The sequence below is a fragment of the Lactuca virosa genome, chromosome 5 (genome assembly GCF_052849685.1).
Source record: "Lactuca virosa cultivar CGN04683 chromosome 5, Lactuca_virosa_CGN04683_v6, whole genome shotgun sequence".
NCBI classification, from domain to species: domain Eukaryota; kingdom Viridiplantae; phylum Streptophyta; class Magnoliopsida; order Asterales; family Asteraceae; genus Lactuca; species Lactuca virosa.
The window spans coordinates 411,638,982-411,655,666 of record NC_136430.1 but is presented as its reverse complement, the minus strand read 5'-3'; the positions used below and the strand labels follow the sequence as shown (position 1 = coordinate 411,655,666).

General features: G+C 33.3%; 1 protein-coding gene across 3 annotated transcripts; it reads left to right on the top strand.

The window, feature by feature from the left end:
* The first annotated feature begins 5,059 nt into the window (after window positions 1–5,059).
* Window positions 5,060–6,768, top strand: LOC145111876 (protein EARLY RESPONSIVE TO DEHYDRATION 15-like). Of its 3 annotated transcripts, none has more exons than XM_079048121.1 (3): window positions 5,060–5,172; window positions 5,900–6,279; window positions 6,354–6,768. In XM_079048121.1, the coding sequence occupies exons 2-3, from the start codon at window positions 5,934–5,936 to the stop codon at window positions 6,518–6,520; spliced, it is 513 nt and encodes a 170-aa protein (XP_078904247.1). In that variant the 5' UTR covers window positions 5,060–5,172; window positions 5,900–5,933; the 3' UTR covers window positions 6,521–6,768. The 3 variants fall into 3 exon arrangements, with proteins under 3 accessions (XP_078904247.1, XP_078904246.1, XP_078904245.1); XM_079048120.1 differs by having other exon boundaries at window positions 5,068–5,172; window positions 5,896–6,279; XM_079048119.1 differs by lacking the exon at window positions 5,060–5,172 and adding an exon at window positions 5,216–5,719.
* The last annotated feature ends 9,917 nt before the right edge of the window (window positions 6,769–16,685 follow it).

Here is a 16,685-nt window from a genome sequence, read left to right as displayed (position 1 = left end):
AATTTCCATCACCAACCAAGTTGAAGTAGAATTGATGACTGAAGAGACGCATGGAAGAAGTCCTAGTAAAGTCTAGGAAAATTTTATGATTAATTGGACACATTCGTATGTGTTAAATTGTTTTGTGATTTTAGGATTTGGGGACTGCGAGACAGTACTTGGGACGAGTATGAGTAGGTGTGAATAGTAGTAGAGATCTATACTACTGGAAGCACAGGACTCACACTTGGATCAGGGAAAGTCACAAGGTTACCAAGGAACTCATAATTGATTCCGTCTTATTCTAGTCTGTCGTTACCATCGTTTCGGTAATGACTAAGAAGATGATTGTTATTCCGACCCTAGTGGTCATATCAAATTGAGTCCGACTACGATGAGTTTGTTATGTGGTTCAGAGAACCAAGTTCGATGTAGCAGTTGACTTAAGCCGAATTGAAGTAAAGGCTGATCAAAGCGATCAATAGAAGTATCGCGTTCGTTGTTAAAGAAGTTGGGTTAGGTTGTGTTTTGACCCAAAGGGATAAAGTGATAGCGTATGCATTGAGGCAATTGAAGGAGCATGAAAAGAACTACCCCACTCATAATCTGGAGTTGGCAGTGGTAGTATTCGCCTTAAAGATAGGGAGGCACTATCTTTATGGTACTAAATGCAAACTTTTCACTGATTATAAGAGTCTTCAATGTCTCTTTAATCAGAAGAAATTGAACATGAGGCAACGACGCTGGCTAGAGTTACTCAAGGACTACGACTGTGAGATACTTTACCACCCTGGTAAAGCAAGTGTTGTTGCTAATGCTCTCAGTCGGAAGGTGAATCTTGAAAGGAAGAGGCCAAGAGCGTTGAGAATTGAAGTTGTCTCTACAATTGTGGAAAGTATAAAGAACGCTCAGGAGGAAGCTTTAGAGAAAAATGACCAAAAGGAGGAACGTTTGGGAAAAACGTTGGTGTTTGATACAAACGGTCAAGGAGTGAAGGTATTCAAAGATAGGATTTGGGTATCTAAGACGGGAGGAGTAAGAGGTCTTCTGATGGAAGAAGCTCACAAAACCATGTACTTGATTCATCCCGGCAGTACAATAATGTATAGGTATCTAAAACCCTATTACTAGTGGCCGACGATGAAGCTCGATGTTATTAAGTATGTGGCCGAGTGTGTAACTTGTGCTAGGGTTAAGGCACAACATCAGAAGTCGTATGGGAGTTTAGAACCTTTACTTATACCCATGGGTAAATGGGAGGACATTACCATGGATTTCGTGACTAAACTACCCAGAACAAGGAACGGTCACGACATGATTGGGTGGTCGTTGATCGCTTCACTAAGAGTGCACATTTCATAGCAGCCAACGAGAAATGGTCTATGGATAAACTTGCGAATTCTTATGTGAAGGAAAGTGTGAGGCTTCACGGTGTTTCGTTAACGAATGTATCCGATCGTGACAGCCGTTTTACCTCAAGATTTTGGAGGAGTCTATAAGAGGAATTAGGTACCAAGTTGTGTTTGAATACAGCTTACCATCCACAAACCGATGGTAAGAGCGAACGAACAATTCAAACATTGGAGGATATACTGAGAGCATGTACCCTGGAATTCCAAGGTAACTGGGGTAAACACTTACCTCTAGTATAATTTTCCTATAGTAATAGTTTCCACTCAAGCATCAAGATGGCACATTATCAGGCTTTGTATGGGGAAAAGTGTCGAATGCTGTCATGTTGACTGGAAGCTGGGAAAAGCAGTTTATGGGACTTGAAATAGTCCATCAGACTGCTGAAAAGTTGAAAGTGATTAGGGAAAGGATGTTAGCTGCTCAAGAGAGCAATGCTGACAAGAAAAGATAACCGATATCATTCAAAGTTGGAGATTCGGTTTTACTTAAAGTCTCGCCGTGGAAGGGACTTATAGGATTTGGTAGAAGGGGAAAGTTGAGTCCAAGGTTTATTGGACCATTTAAAGTTCTTTAGAGGATCGGGAATCAAGCTTACGAGCTAGAATTACCGGAAGAACTGGAGGGTATTCATAATACCTTTTATGTGTGTTATTTGAGAAAATTTACGGGAGATGTGCCCGACATAATTCCCATTTCTAAATTAAGGTTGGATGAAAAAGAGAGGTTGATTAAAGAACCTGAGGCAATCGTTGACCGTAAGACTAGGAAGTTGTGACGTAAAATGGTCGAATTAGTGCTTATGTGTTAGAAACATACGAATGGGCCAAATCTCACCTGGGAAAACGGAGAGTGACATGAGGAGTCGCTACCCGTATTTGTTTGCTGATGTGTGATTCCGGGGACAGAATCATTCTAAGGGGGAGAGAGTTGTAACGCCCGTGTTTCTAGGCTAGACATTAATATTGACATAATGGTCTAGGTTAACCTTCGTAACTCATTTAGAAGAAATGAAAAGGAATTATGTGAATATTATGTGAATTATGTGTTTTATGCTTAATTATTAGGGTTTAATTAATTAAGAATAAAAATGAGCGTCAAAATTAAATATTAGATAAAGCCGATATTTATTAAGAAACTTGTAGTGGGCGTGACAAGGATTACGGATATATAAAGAATGCCGAAATCCAAGTTATAACGAAGAAGTTATGACCTGTCGAAGTTTCACGATAAACCGGCACGATGCCGAATGTCGTAAAAAGTGAGTTTTTGATAAACTACTTTTTGACATGTCGAAGTTTCACAATTTTGAAACCTTATTACACTCCTAAGTCCTTAACCCTTCTAAAAGATATTAGAGATACAATATTTGTTAGGGATACCTCTTTACTTGTTGGAGACACCTCTTTTACTTTAACCCTGACTTTTTCATTGGCTGATAAACTATCTGGAATTTATATAATGACATAAAAGGGCATTTAAAAAATATGTTTTCTATAATAAATTAGGGGGTATATTTGGAAAATTAAAAAAAAAAACTCTTAAAAAAGCTAGTCTAAATAGTTTTTTAAAACACTAAATTATAAGCTACTTTTTGCCTTGCTAAACATGACAACTTTAAAAAAAAATCGAAAAATATGCTAGTTTATCAGCTAGCTGTAGCGTGCCAAACATTGCCTTAATCATTAAGACTTCGATTATTATTAGTTTTTTTTTGTGAAAATGACAAAAAATTGTTATGCAACCTTTCTATTGAAACCGTTAGTTGTGGTGAATGAGCTACTAAAACAAGTAGATGAAATGATGAAGCCCTAATATAAATTGTAAAAGAGTTAAATAAAATGATAAAAATATTAAAAATGGTATTTAAGTCATTACAAGGATCCATGCATGCAATTGAAAGTTGGAACCACAAGACTTCCATGGCAAAAAAAAAACTGAATACTAAATTTATGACTTTTTTTTAAATCGTAAGGTCTATTTATATAATTATTCCAAAAGTTTCTAAGGGTTAATGACCTACGAGGGTAATAAGGTTTTTTCCACATTAAGTCCCTATGGTCTTTTTTGTACATATTACTCCAACATGGTTGTTATAACCGTTTAAATGTCGTCATTTTGAACGGTAAAAGAGACGATATTTAAACAGTTATAAAAACATATTGGTGTAATATGTACAAAAAAGACCTTAGGGACGTAATGTGGAAAAAATTGAAACATTATTACCCTCCTAGGTCATTAACGTACCAACCCATGCATTAAGTATCTGTATTTTTTGCTTTATGATTTGTACCAAAATAATTTTGTATGTTTTTAAAAAAAGCATTGTAGGTTTGACCACCGGAATTTGTCGGTGAGAATGGCCGTAATCATTTTTTTAATCCAAAAATAGATGATTTTTATGAGAAATGAAAATTAAATGATTCAATCGAAAAATATAACAAAATAATGTTTTTTTAATGTTATTAGAGCAACTCTAACTATCAAACACTAAATAGATGCATGTTTAACACTAAAACTATGATTTCATTTCAATCAAACATCAAAATGGTGTTTTTGGACTACCATTGAAGATTTTTATTTATTTATTTATTTATTTATTATTATACGTTTTAAGTGTAAGTTTTTTAATTTTATTGGTTATTATTGTTTTACTTAAATTAATGTGTATTAGGATAATCTTCTGTTTTTGTTTTTGTTTTTTATTTAAGATAGCAACAATAATAATACTAGGCAATTTACTTTCAGGTGTGGTGAGAACGTGCATCAATTTGACTATTTAAATCTACATAAGCTTTATGACGATAATATCTACAATTTAAGTATGGAGTCATGATATTACATGATAGATAATGAAGAACACAAATAATAATAATAATAATAAATAAATAAATAAAATTGGTAAATAGTATAAAAAAATAGAAAATACGAAATCTACTATAATATAATATAATAAATGAAAATCAATTTTTACAACATGTCAATCTTTCATAAGTTTTGATACTTGTCGTTTTGTGATATTTTTTAAATAAATAATATTCACATGTCAATTTATGAGTTTTTTTTTAATTTTTAAAATTAAAGACACATAATACTTACTTATATATGTAAAATATTAAATGTAATAAATATGATAGTAAATTCCAATTAATATGTTTATTCTTTACTTATTTTAAAATTTTATTTTTAAAAACACTTATTATTTAACTTTTAATATATTTAATTTTTTTAATGAACCCTAAAATATACGGGTCTTGCATCTAATATAAATAAAATCAAAATTCGTTATAAGTTATTTTCCATGATTATATTGAATGATTGTTTACCAATATATAAATATAGACATAAAAATAATAGAAAAAGATATGATACAATTCGGTGGAGCCCAAATTATGTCGAGGGCTTGTCGCGTTGCTAACTCGGGACCCACCAATCAAAACCGGCCTAAAAAAGTCACCTTTGGATTAAACTTTTAAAAGCACAAACGCTTAATCTCATCCGTCCATTTCCCCCGTAATAATCCATCAACTCATTGGTGGGCTCCACGCACCTTCCCATCACTTTCGCCCATTTGAAATCGTACACGTGTGAGTCAAGCGCGTCGGCTGGGCTTCGGACATATTTCAAGGGGTTGGTTCGGTCCGAACCTCAGGCTTGGAATTCGTTCCGACTCTGACCTATAAATACTTATGTCGTTGTGTCTTTGCACCTTATCTGATTGCCCGAGCCAAAAGCTCCGAACCACGTTTTGCTTTTGAGATATTTTTCAACGATCCATCAAAGGTATAATTTTACTGCAATTCTGCTTTACTGTATTTGAATCAACTGTTGATCTTCGGTTCTGTTTGATCTGAATTCCTGTTTGCTGCGTTTTCACTTGTGATTTGTTTCGACTGATTTAATCGGATGATCATCGAAGTTTGGGCTTCGATCGCTTAAATTCTTGTTTTGTAATAGTTTGTGCGTGATTACGAGTTTAATAACGACTTGAATCGTGATGTGATCCGTAAATCTGATTTTATGTTTTAAGCTTCAGTTATTTAGACTGATCATGAAATTTTATTTAGACTACACGGTTTGGATTTTAGTTTTGATCATCGAAAAAACTACTTGCGACCTAGCTCTTGATTTTGTTTCTTTGTTTTGATCTTACTGCGGTTATGTTGATTATCTTATGTGCGTCGATCATTTCTTTTGTGCTCGTAAGTAGTTCAGACTGATCTCATATGGATTTGATTTGCTTCTCGATCTTGATCTTGGACGTTTGATGTGTTGATTAAGGTTTGACATGAAGTGATATGTTCAAAAAGTTGCAAAATAACGAAGTTAGGTATAATGAATCGAACACACTATTCTGTTTGCTATCTAAGTCCTGAAACTTCATTCATGCCTACAAGTAAATGAAGAGTTCGATAATTTTCTAGTATATTGCTTATCAATCGATCTGCGAAGTGAGAATTAAACTTGCTTTGATTTTAATAACTAATGAGTTTTTGTTCATGTCAGGTAGCCTAATCACCTCAGTGTTCAATCGAAAAAACAAAATGACCTTAGTTTCAGGAAGAACTTCCACGCTCAACCCCAACGCCCCACTGTTTGTCCCCGCCGCCGTCCGTCAAGTTGAGGACTTCTCCCCGGAATGGTGGGACCTCGTCACAACCTCCACTTGGTTCCATGACTACTGGCTTAGCCAGCAACAGGGAGAAGATGGTTTCTTTGCTAACACAGTGGATGACTTCGATGTCACTGATCTCCTCCCTGATTCCATTGAAGCCGATGAAGACACTTTGACCATGGAAGCACAGTATGAGCAGTTTCTCCTTTTATCTGAAATGGAAAGAACAAACACTTTCACTCCATCTTCTACCTTCAAGCAAATCCCCACAAATGGTAAGAACCCTGAACCCTTTACTTTCTTACTGTGTAAGTATTAAGTCCTTCTAATTAAGCCTATATATGATCAGGTCTGGAATTGGAGTCTGAAGTGATGAGGGGTTTGACTTTGTCAAAGTCAATGAAGGAGTGGGGTCCGAAGTCACCGGTGGAGGTGGCTAGGTATTGGGAGAAGCCAGCAAAAGCTGTGAGTATGAGCCCGAAGTCACGTGCACAGCGCATTCAGCAGCCTCGTTAAATGTTGGTTAAGTTTGGATGGAATTTCTCTGGGCTAGGTTAGGTTTCCGTTTGGTATAATTCAGTGTTGAAGAAAAGAAAAGAGGGTAAGGGTATTAGTGTCTTTTGTGTACAGAGCAAGGTGTTGTTAGCTGTCGTTTGTATCTAGCCTTGTTCATAGTCTAACATCGTTCATTTCAACTAGCCAGGGAAAGTTAAAAATTTGTAAAGAAAATTTCAAAAAGTAGAAATTCATGGAACATTTCATCATGTTTTGTTGCTAAAAACTCATATTGTGGATGCTTTTATTTTGCTCGAACTTTCTTCTTTCATTGATCCTGATTTCTATTTGCCAAAAAGAAACCATGGTGTCATGATTCAGAACAGAAGAACATACTTCATCGAAGTCATAAATGAAATTAATTATAACCTATAAAAGGTTTTGAAGAAAATCCAGTATAGAAATAGGGTTATTTGATAAAAAATCGATTAGGAGTAAGAAAACTCTTAAAGGAAAATCAATTATATGAATATGATTATGGGATACAAAATCGATTAGGAGTAAAAAACCTCCTAAAGGAAATTGATTAAGATTGTAACAAGTAGTATTAGATCAGATGAAGTGAGAAAAAAAAAATTATAAAGAACCTTGTGAAGGCTTAAAAATCACGAAGGTAAAGGGTTTTATAGTCTTGAAACCTTGAGCTCTGTTACTACATGTTATAATATTATGATCACAAAAAGAAAAAAAAGAGCATTAAGAACACACAAAAAATGTGGAAACCCTTGTGAGGAAAAAAAAAACCACAAGACACAAGTTGGTATATTAACGAATCTCGGTAATAAAACAGAAGGTTACAAGCAATGTTTTAAAAACCGGTATGGTGACCGGTTCCCGGTTCAACTGGTTTAACTGGTTCGACCGCCGGGTCAACCGGTTTCTATAGTTTTCATGTTTTTTCTTATTTTCCTAAACATACATACATAAATAAACCATGAATTTGATGTTTACAAATTCAAACATTAAAAATACACATAAAAATAAGTTGTAGATGAATCTAAATACATTAAAATAACACATAACCATAAGTTTTAGTGTTTTACATCAATCCATATACGTAAAAAAAAATATATAATACCGTAACGAAATATAGTTTTAAATGAATACAAACACATCAAAAAACTTTATAACATTTACCATATGTTTTTATTTAGAGAAAACTAAATAGATATGAAAAAATAATCACCAAAGTTTATTATGTAAATTGTTCTTTTTCATGTGTTTTTATTCGGTTTAACCGGTTTATTTTGACCGGTTCAACCGGTTTTTTCTAAAACCGTCCGGTTCAGAAATCAATGTAAAACCAGTGATAGTTGAACCGCTACCTCCCCCGGTTCTCGGTCCAACCGGTTTGACCGGCCGGTTCAAACCGGTTTTTAAAACATTGGTTACAAGGCTAAAAATCACCAAGGTAAAGGAGAAGAAAAGAGATGAAGGAATTAATTGAAAATAATAATAGATTTATATCCTTAATTAATAGGAAATCTCCTCTTCATTCCTAATAAAAGACTTCTAAACTGGCACGTGTCCCTCTTATAGACCTATTTCATTCCACGTCGCCTTCTTAGATCATCTTCTCTTAATTTTCCCGACCAAAAATTTTTACAGGATATATTTGACAACTAGTTATTGATATTGATAATGTATTATTGATTGAAATTTAAAATTTTCGGATAATTTGGTTACATTTAAAAAGTTTCTTTAATTACCCGTTTTAATTAGGCATTATTTGTTAACTTCATCCGTTATCCCCAATCATGACAATATCTCTACTAATTTCGATCAACCTCTTTTGAAAATCAAATCACCTATAATTATTTATCCGTCGTTGATTAATTAGTTATTCTTTTCTTTTTCAATATGACAGGAAGTCATCGTTCTTGATATGCAAAACTTAGTTATTCCATCTTCTTTTGGGTTCTCCTTAAAGGTTTTTGAAGGTAAAATTGCTTAGGAAGACTTTGATTCACAATGGGCTCCCATAAAGGTTCCTAGGTTCCTGATGCAAGGTATTTCATGCTTTTTTATTTTGATTCTTTTCTTTTGTATGTAGTTCTAATTTTGTGATATATGTGGAGACAAAACCCGTACTTTGGGTTTTTGCTTTGGAGATTTTTTTCGGTAATGACAGTAGTCGATGATTTGTATCTAATTTTCATATAAATAAAAAAATATATTCACAAGTTATTAGTTGGAAGCTGAATGGAGGATTCTTGAGAAAGACTTTCGAGAAATGTCTCACAAATTGAGTTATTTATTAGTTTTATTACAAGTAGAATTGATATATTGATATGTTGTTGGTTACATACACAATATAACATCAGAAAAACAAGAAAAGAACAAATTCATGATTTACTTAATCAAAATTCCACATTTAAAAGCTAATTATCGTGTACCTCTTTCTAAAACTCATTTTCTAACAAATTGTTGATTGCGAGAAACATGAGAACCCTATTGATGAATCATCCAATTTAAATAATCAATTTTTATAATTGACAATGCTCAATTAGGTGGTTGTTTATGCATAAAAGAAATTAAATAAATCAGCAAACAAGTAGAATAAGATCATGTTTGAAAATGCATTTTTGATATGTAGATTTTTAACATGTTAAAAAAAATGTTATTTTCCTTTTTAACTTTTATTCCATTAAAAAGCCATTTTTGAAGTGCATATCTTAAAAAAAAAGTTATTTTTGAAGTGCATGTATTCAAACTTTTTGATACAGATTTTTTTATTGTTCCAAAGTTGTTGCTATAATTTTTACAGCTAACTTGAAGAAGGGAGCAACTTAATTCTGAAGGAATGCATATAATTTTGTTATAGCTCCAAACACGAATCAGGTAACTATCTCATTGGAGAAACATGGCCTAAGTATCTAGATTTTGTATTTTCTATATTTTTATGTATGAAAACTTTATATAGAGTTTAAAACTTATGAAATGGTATTCTATTTCTGTTACAAGTATGCTTTGCTACCAATATTTGATTTCCAAGATTTATGATTACCGATATCTGATTCCAGTTTAACCCATATACATGATGTGTCCTTAGTGTCTATTTCACCTTACAAACACTGGAAATTGCATTAATAGGAAAACATGAAGCCTTTTATTTGAGAATGTTGGTGAATGATTATGCACATATATTTCATATATAACATTAATTTATGAATAAATATGCGTCACACCCCCGACCGAGTCGGCGAAACATGTCGGGCTGTGCGACTAAGTTCATGGATCACAAATAAACCGAATATACAACACTGGTACAACAATAAACAAAACAACATTTTTATTCCATCTTTAAGTTTGAATACAAGGATCATACAGATAATAGTAATACATGAATTGCCTTAACAAATAGGCAGACATAACAAAAATCAGTAAACTAGATTGCCTGAAATTCATGGTTACCCGTCATCTGAATGTTTGAATTAACGATTCCTTGAGAATACATGTAGTTTTGAGGGTGAACACAAGGTTGATGAGCACTCATAGCATTTGCCTCGGTGCGGTTAGCACCTACGCGATGATATAGTGTCTGAATGGCCTTAGTGTCCTTATTCTCCTCATTAAGTCTTTCGACTCGTTGCTCTAATAAAGTAGAGTCTAAACCTCTGATGAGACTCTCCAAGGATCCGACTTTATCAGACAGTTGGTCGCCCTGAATCATAAGGCGGGGGATCAGATCATTCTCAAGGTCGTCCCTGAGTAGTGCTTGTGGCGGAGCCTGTGAAGACTCGCCTATCTTGTACCTGGGAGGAAGGTAGTAATCCTCCGCTTGCGAAGGATGTTGGTGAGCCAAGATAGCTCATAGGGCATGGTCCGTTTCCCCAATTGACCACAAGTGGGTCGGGAAACATGTGCGGTAGGGTCCAAGTGGTATATAGAAGGAATACTGATCCTCGAGGTCCTCATCAGGACAGAACCCTTTCCATTAAGGAGATATGGCTGGTAGTGTGGCCTGGGCAGAGAGGATGGTGGGGTAGGAGGGGCAGGTTCGTCGTCGGTAAGGCCCTCCTCATCCTTGATGGGGCCGTCATCATCAATCTCGTGGGCATCCTGAAGTGTGCTCTCTTCGTCATACTCTGCAATCTCCTCTACATCGTCGTCGTCCTCATCCTATGACCGGTCCTCTTCCTCTTAGTCTAAGAATTCCCAACATAAGGAGTCAAAAGCTTTATCGAAGTCAACTTTAAAAATCAATGTTTTTTCTTCACTTTTTTGGACCACATGACAATTTCATTAAGTAGTAGAGGGCCATCCAAAATGCTTCTCCCACTCACATAAGTCGAGTGCTCCGAGCTAATGATTTTACCAATCATAGGTTTTCAGGCGGCTGACAAGAACTTTCGAGAGAATTTTATACAAGCATCCCATCAGATTGACCGACCTAAAATCTTTCAAAAATAACGGGTCATTAATCTTTGGAAGTAAAGAGATGAATGAAGAATTACAACCTCTCGCCAAGGCTCCCGAGGCACGAAAATCCTACACAAACATAATAATATCCCCTTTAATCAGATTCTAGTGATGTTTAAAAATAATTAAAGATAAACCCGTCTGGACCGGGCGCCTTCTCGTTTCCACGGCACCATATAACGGACTGGGCGCCTTCTCGTTTCCACGACACCATATAACACTACGAATATCATCTTCAGACAACGAATTGACGAGGAAATTCCTATCATCAACCGACAACTTTTTAAATCTGGTACTAACTAATTTTGGATGATTAAACATTGGTTCCTTGAACTTGGTTGCGAAAAAATCCCACACTTCATCCATAATTTTTAACGGCTCGGTCACCCACAGCTAGTCAATGCTAAGACCATTAATGCGGTTCTTCCTTTTGTTATTATTCACCACCCCGTGGAAGAACTTAGTTTTCTCGTCACCATCGATGTCCCATTTCAAACATGTTTTTTGTTTCAAATCAGATATGTAAATGATCAAATTACTTTTAATTGAACATAAAGTTATTTATTATTTTGTAGCCACAAAATCAAACTAACAAATCTCTTCAATTTAATAGTTATTTTGTATTGACAAAACGTGGATAGTATATTTGGCCAGTTTATCTATAAAACTTGGATATAAATCTAGCTTGAATTAGTTATAATTTAAAATTTCCTAATAAATAGATCCTTATAGTATCGTATACTTAATAAATACTTATGTCATAAAACATCATATTGATTTAAATCTGTACAATAAAATTTTTGTCTCACAACATTATACAATCAGTAAAAAGTAATTATTCAAGTCAGAACCTTATATGTCAATGGACACCTTATATGTCAATAGACCCTGAAAATATATTTTCCACGGCAGCCAAACTAACCACACTTAAACAATCTTGAACAAATCCTAGGGTTTTATTATCAAAAATCTAATCATACCTTGATCTTGAACAAATCCTTGGGTTTTATTTACCAAAAGTATAATCATAACTTGATCTTAAGCTATATATACACGAATTAGAAATACACTTAAACCACAAATGAAAATTAGGGGTGAGCAAAACCGAACCCGGAAACCGAAAAACCGTTAAAAACCGACAAAACCGAAACTGAAAAACCGAAACATAAACCGACGGTTTGGGTTTAGATTTTTTGAAAACCGAAAATTTCGGTTTGGGTTCGGTTTTTGGGTTTGGTAAAACCGATAGAAACCGAACCGAACCGATTATATATATATATATATATATATATATATATATATATATATATATATACTATTTATAAAAATATATAATTTATATACAAATATAAATATGTTTAGCGAAGTAATGTCAAAAGCATGAGTTGGTTCAGGTGGGTAAGGCTCTTGTGTGTTTTCCTGGAGGTTTCAAGTTCGAAACTCTTGAAACCTGTGTGCAATATTTCACTTCTTTTATTTTCGCAGGTAGATAAACCCATCCCACATCGGCACATGATTGAAACGTAGCTAGATATGCTCGCGTACATAAGCACAACATATATCTTCTTGAGTTTTACCCATCCCACATCGGCACATGCTCGCGTACATAAGCACAATATATATCCTCTTGAGTTTTATTAAGCTATTACCTTTGTCCCACATCGCTTGAGGGATCAAAGTTGAAGCCATCTTCATTTCTATATAAGTGAGGATATGGGAAGATAGAAAAACAGATTCAGGTTTGGTTTAGCTTATAAACCGAACCCGAAAAACCGATTTAGAAACCGATAAACCATAAAATTGAACCCATGGGTTTAAGGTTGGTTTGGGTTCAAATTTTCAGGAACCGATGTTCATCGGTTTGGGTTTGGTTTTGGGGCAAAACATACACAAACCGACCCATGCTCAGCCCTTTTGAAAATAGCTTCCTATTTCGACCCATGCTCAGCCCTTTTGAAAATAGCTTCCTATTTCGCGAGTCACACAAATCAAAATAGAAAAATAACCGAGGAATGCTAACACAAAAAAACGAAAAACAATGCATTGCAAGGTAAATGAAAAACTAACAAATAAAACCAAAAGGTATCTTTTTTGCATGCAAAAGTTTTGGGTTTTCTTTTCAATAGAAGTATTAGTGACAAAGGGCGTGTTCGGCACACAGCTTTTGGGAGCTTCTAGTTTTTAAGAAAACGTTAATTAAAAAAAAAAAGTTTCGTTCGGCGACATTAACGTTTAGCTTTTAGTCTAAACAAAACGCTCCGAAATCGAAAGCTACATGGAGTAGTTTTCAACTAAAAGCTCTAAAATCAAAAGCTACCCGCTAACAGCTACCAGCTAGTTTTGCCGAACGCCCAAAATAATTAAGTACAAAGTAATTAGGTGCAAACAATGATAAGCTGGATGTGCTAAAAACTCTTTAAAGCTATTTAATGTAGGTTTTGAATTTGAAGTTTTTCGTTAAAAAAATCTTAATGTCAAACATAACTTTTTCTTTTATATTTGAGTTTTTATAGAAACTAAAATGTTAAAAACTTTTAAAAACTCTCAAAAACTTGGTGTGCAACAGATCGGAAACTGATGGACCAAATTGGTCAATCTGGTCTTGATCGAATATATTATTTATTATAAAATTAATATTACTAATCACAACAAACTAATGAAAAATATATAAAAAAAGGAAAGGAAAAAACGCAACCAAATCCAACTAAAGCAACTAAAACCCGGTTACAGGCCAAAATTCGATAAAAAAAAGTTTGGTATGGTTACACAATACACACATTTGATCTGGTCCATCTTCTTCTCATCATGGAATATCCATATCAATTCTATAAAAATGAAACGACAAAAACTCACTATGTTTATATCGTTATTCATCTCGATTGTATTTTTTTTAACATATATCTTATGGACTCTAGTTATGAAATAAAAGTATAATAACATCCACAAAACGTGTTTGGTTATGATATGTGTAATTAAATATACGTAAATTAAACCTATAAAAGAACCAAAAGATTAAAAGAATATAATAATGTAATGAATTATTATCAATTATCAATTTATCATCATAAGAAAGTCATGTGCGCTGCGCGCATGCCTTCTTAAAGAAATATTATTATTATTATTATTATTATTATTATTATTATTATTATTCACGTTTAATATGTGTGATTTATGACTAGCTTTGTGACACGGAAGCAAGCATCTTTGTCCATTAATAATGCCATACCTATAAAGATTCTCCAATAATTTTCAGAAATAAAAGGAAATTATCTAATTTTTTTAGCATTTGCCAGTTTAGCATTTTGGATTAAATAAAAAGCATGTCTCAAATCCAAAGAACAAATTAGAATTTTCAAGAAAAAAAAACTGTTTCTATTGAAACTTGAAAAAAAAAAATTAAAAAAACCGACCGAAAGCAAGTAGATTGCAATAACAAAGCTAAAAAGTGACATTGAGCTGAAAATTTCGGTTTTTATGGTTCTGAAATCCAAAATAATCACTCCGTCCCAAAATTATAGTTCATCTTTCCTTTTTGGTTTGTCCCAAAATAATAGTCAATTTTAAAAATAAATAACATTTTTATCAAAATACCCCCTTATTATTACTTAACCAACTAAACATTTAATGGAACATTAAATACAAAGTAATGACAAAACTATCATTTTAATGTTTCCTTAATCTGTATGTTTTTTTGTCTGTAGACAATAATTTTGGGAGGGAGGTAGTAGTTTATTTCAGGACTTTATATACATTTAGGTAACTAAATTAAATTATGTTATTTTCATATATTTTTCAAAATAATACTTTTGTGATTACCCCTCTAATAAACTTAATGATTTGACAAGATTAACGTAATGCTAATCGCGTTGTATGCCTAAACTTGCAATATTTTTTTTCAAGTATTTAAAAAAAAGCATTCCATAAAGAGTTAAATTCAAATTATTTTTTTCTTGCTAGCAATCATAACAAAATATTAATATATTTGATTATATTACACTTTAAAAAATATATATACATTTCAATAAAGGGTGTTTTAAGTAACTGTTATTAAAATGATAGATTCAATTGGACATGTTTTTCATTCAAATTTATACTCTTGTGAGGAAAAACACATTATGGTGTTGGAATGCAAACTCAATCCCACACCAATAAAAAGATAAATCAAATGCTAACATATAACACAATGAATAATTTCTTCTATCACCAATTGGTTTTAGAAAATAAAACCTCATTGGTTTTCTATGTTCAACATTGTTGGGTTGGTATGAGTAGTATATATCGATCATATAAATTCAAAAATCCTAAACTGATTGGCTTGTTACATTTTCGAACTTGAAATTGTATTTTTGAATACTTTTTGTTGATATTTTTTGAACTGTTTATTGCCTTATTCTACATGAAACATGTTCGAAATTTCAAACATTGTATGGAACTGCATTATCGTGATACTACATTTTGAAAATTAATACTCTCTCCGTCCCATATTAATAGTCCATGTTTCCTTTTTGGTTTGTCCCAAAATAATTGCCTACTTCTAAAAATAAATATATATTTTACCATAATACCCCTCATTGTTAGTTAAATTACCATAAAATTAAATGCAACTACCATAGAATTAAATGCAACAGAAGGGTAAGACTGTCATTTTATTTAATAAAGTTAATGGTAATTAATATTTTCTTAAACTGTGTGTTTTTTACTATTATTTTGGGACGGAGGGAGTAGTATATTTACTTCAAAGTTTGGAGCAAGTTATGTATAGTTCGGATTTTATGTACCAAACCACAAATTTGGTAGAAAACTTAGAAAAAACCCCCAAAAATAGATCCCACCATCAGAACTTATTAAAGGTATTGAATATTGGCCACCGATTATCCACATCAAACTCTATTTGGAAAAATAATGAATAAGAGAATCATGTCTAATGACATGTATTTGTATAGCTAAAAAAGTAAAAAACTGAACAATAAGGCATTGTGGTCAAAGCACAACTTTGTTGACCATTTGAGCCTAAATTCAAACTGAAACCTCTGACTTTGACAAAAATACATTACTCACCCTCTAGAATCATACAACTACATTTCAATAATCCTAAACTAGTACCAATCTTTCAAACAAGCATAACTAGAGGTGATCATATTCATCCATCTATCACCAAATAGTCAAGTGAAGAAGAAGAAGAAGAAGGAAGAAGCTCAAGAGTCTTGACCCGATTCTTGGCACCAATAGAAGACTTCATCTTGTTCAAATCATCAAATGAAACCTTTGGTTTTTTGCTATTCAATGCAAAAACTTGAGGAATGGTGGCATCTGTAATCTTTTTTGTTGGTTGAGGGTAGAGAAAATCAGTTGGAAAGAAGTTGTATTGAAGACCTGCCATTGATGATATTTTAAAGGAAGGAAGAAAGAGTAGCAAGTTGATGGTTTTAGGTCCAATGTAAAGAGTATTTATAAAGCTCAGAAGTTAGGTATAAAGAAATAGAGCAAAAACGGTTTTCTTGACTATTGTGGAAGCTTCATAGTTGACTATATGAGAGACGTATGAAAGAGGAAAAGTTAATCAAGACATATATGGGGATATGCTGGAGAGATGCTTCTGGAATAGTATGAACTAATGGGTATAGCATATTACATAATTAATAAAACCTATTAAAACATATTCGAGTATGCATTGTATGATTAAATATAAGCAAAAAGAACCCAT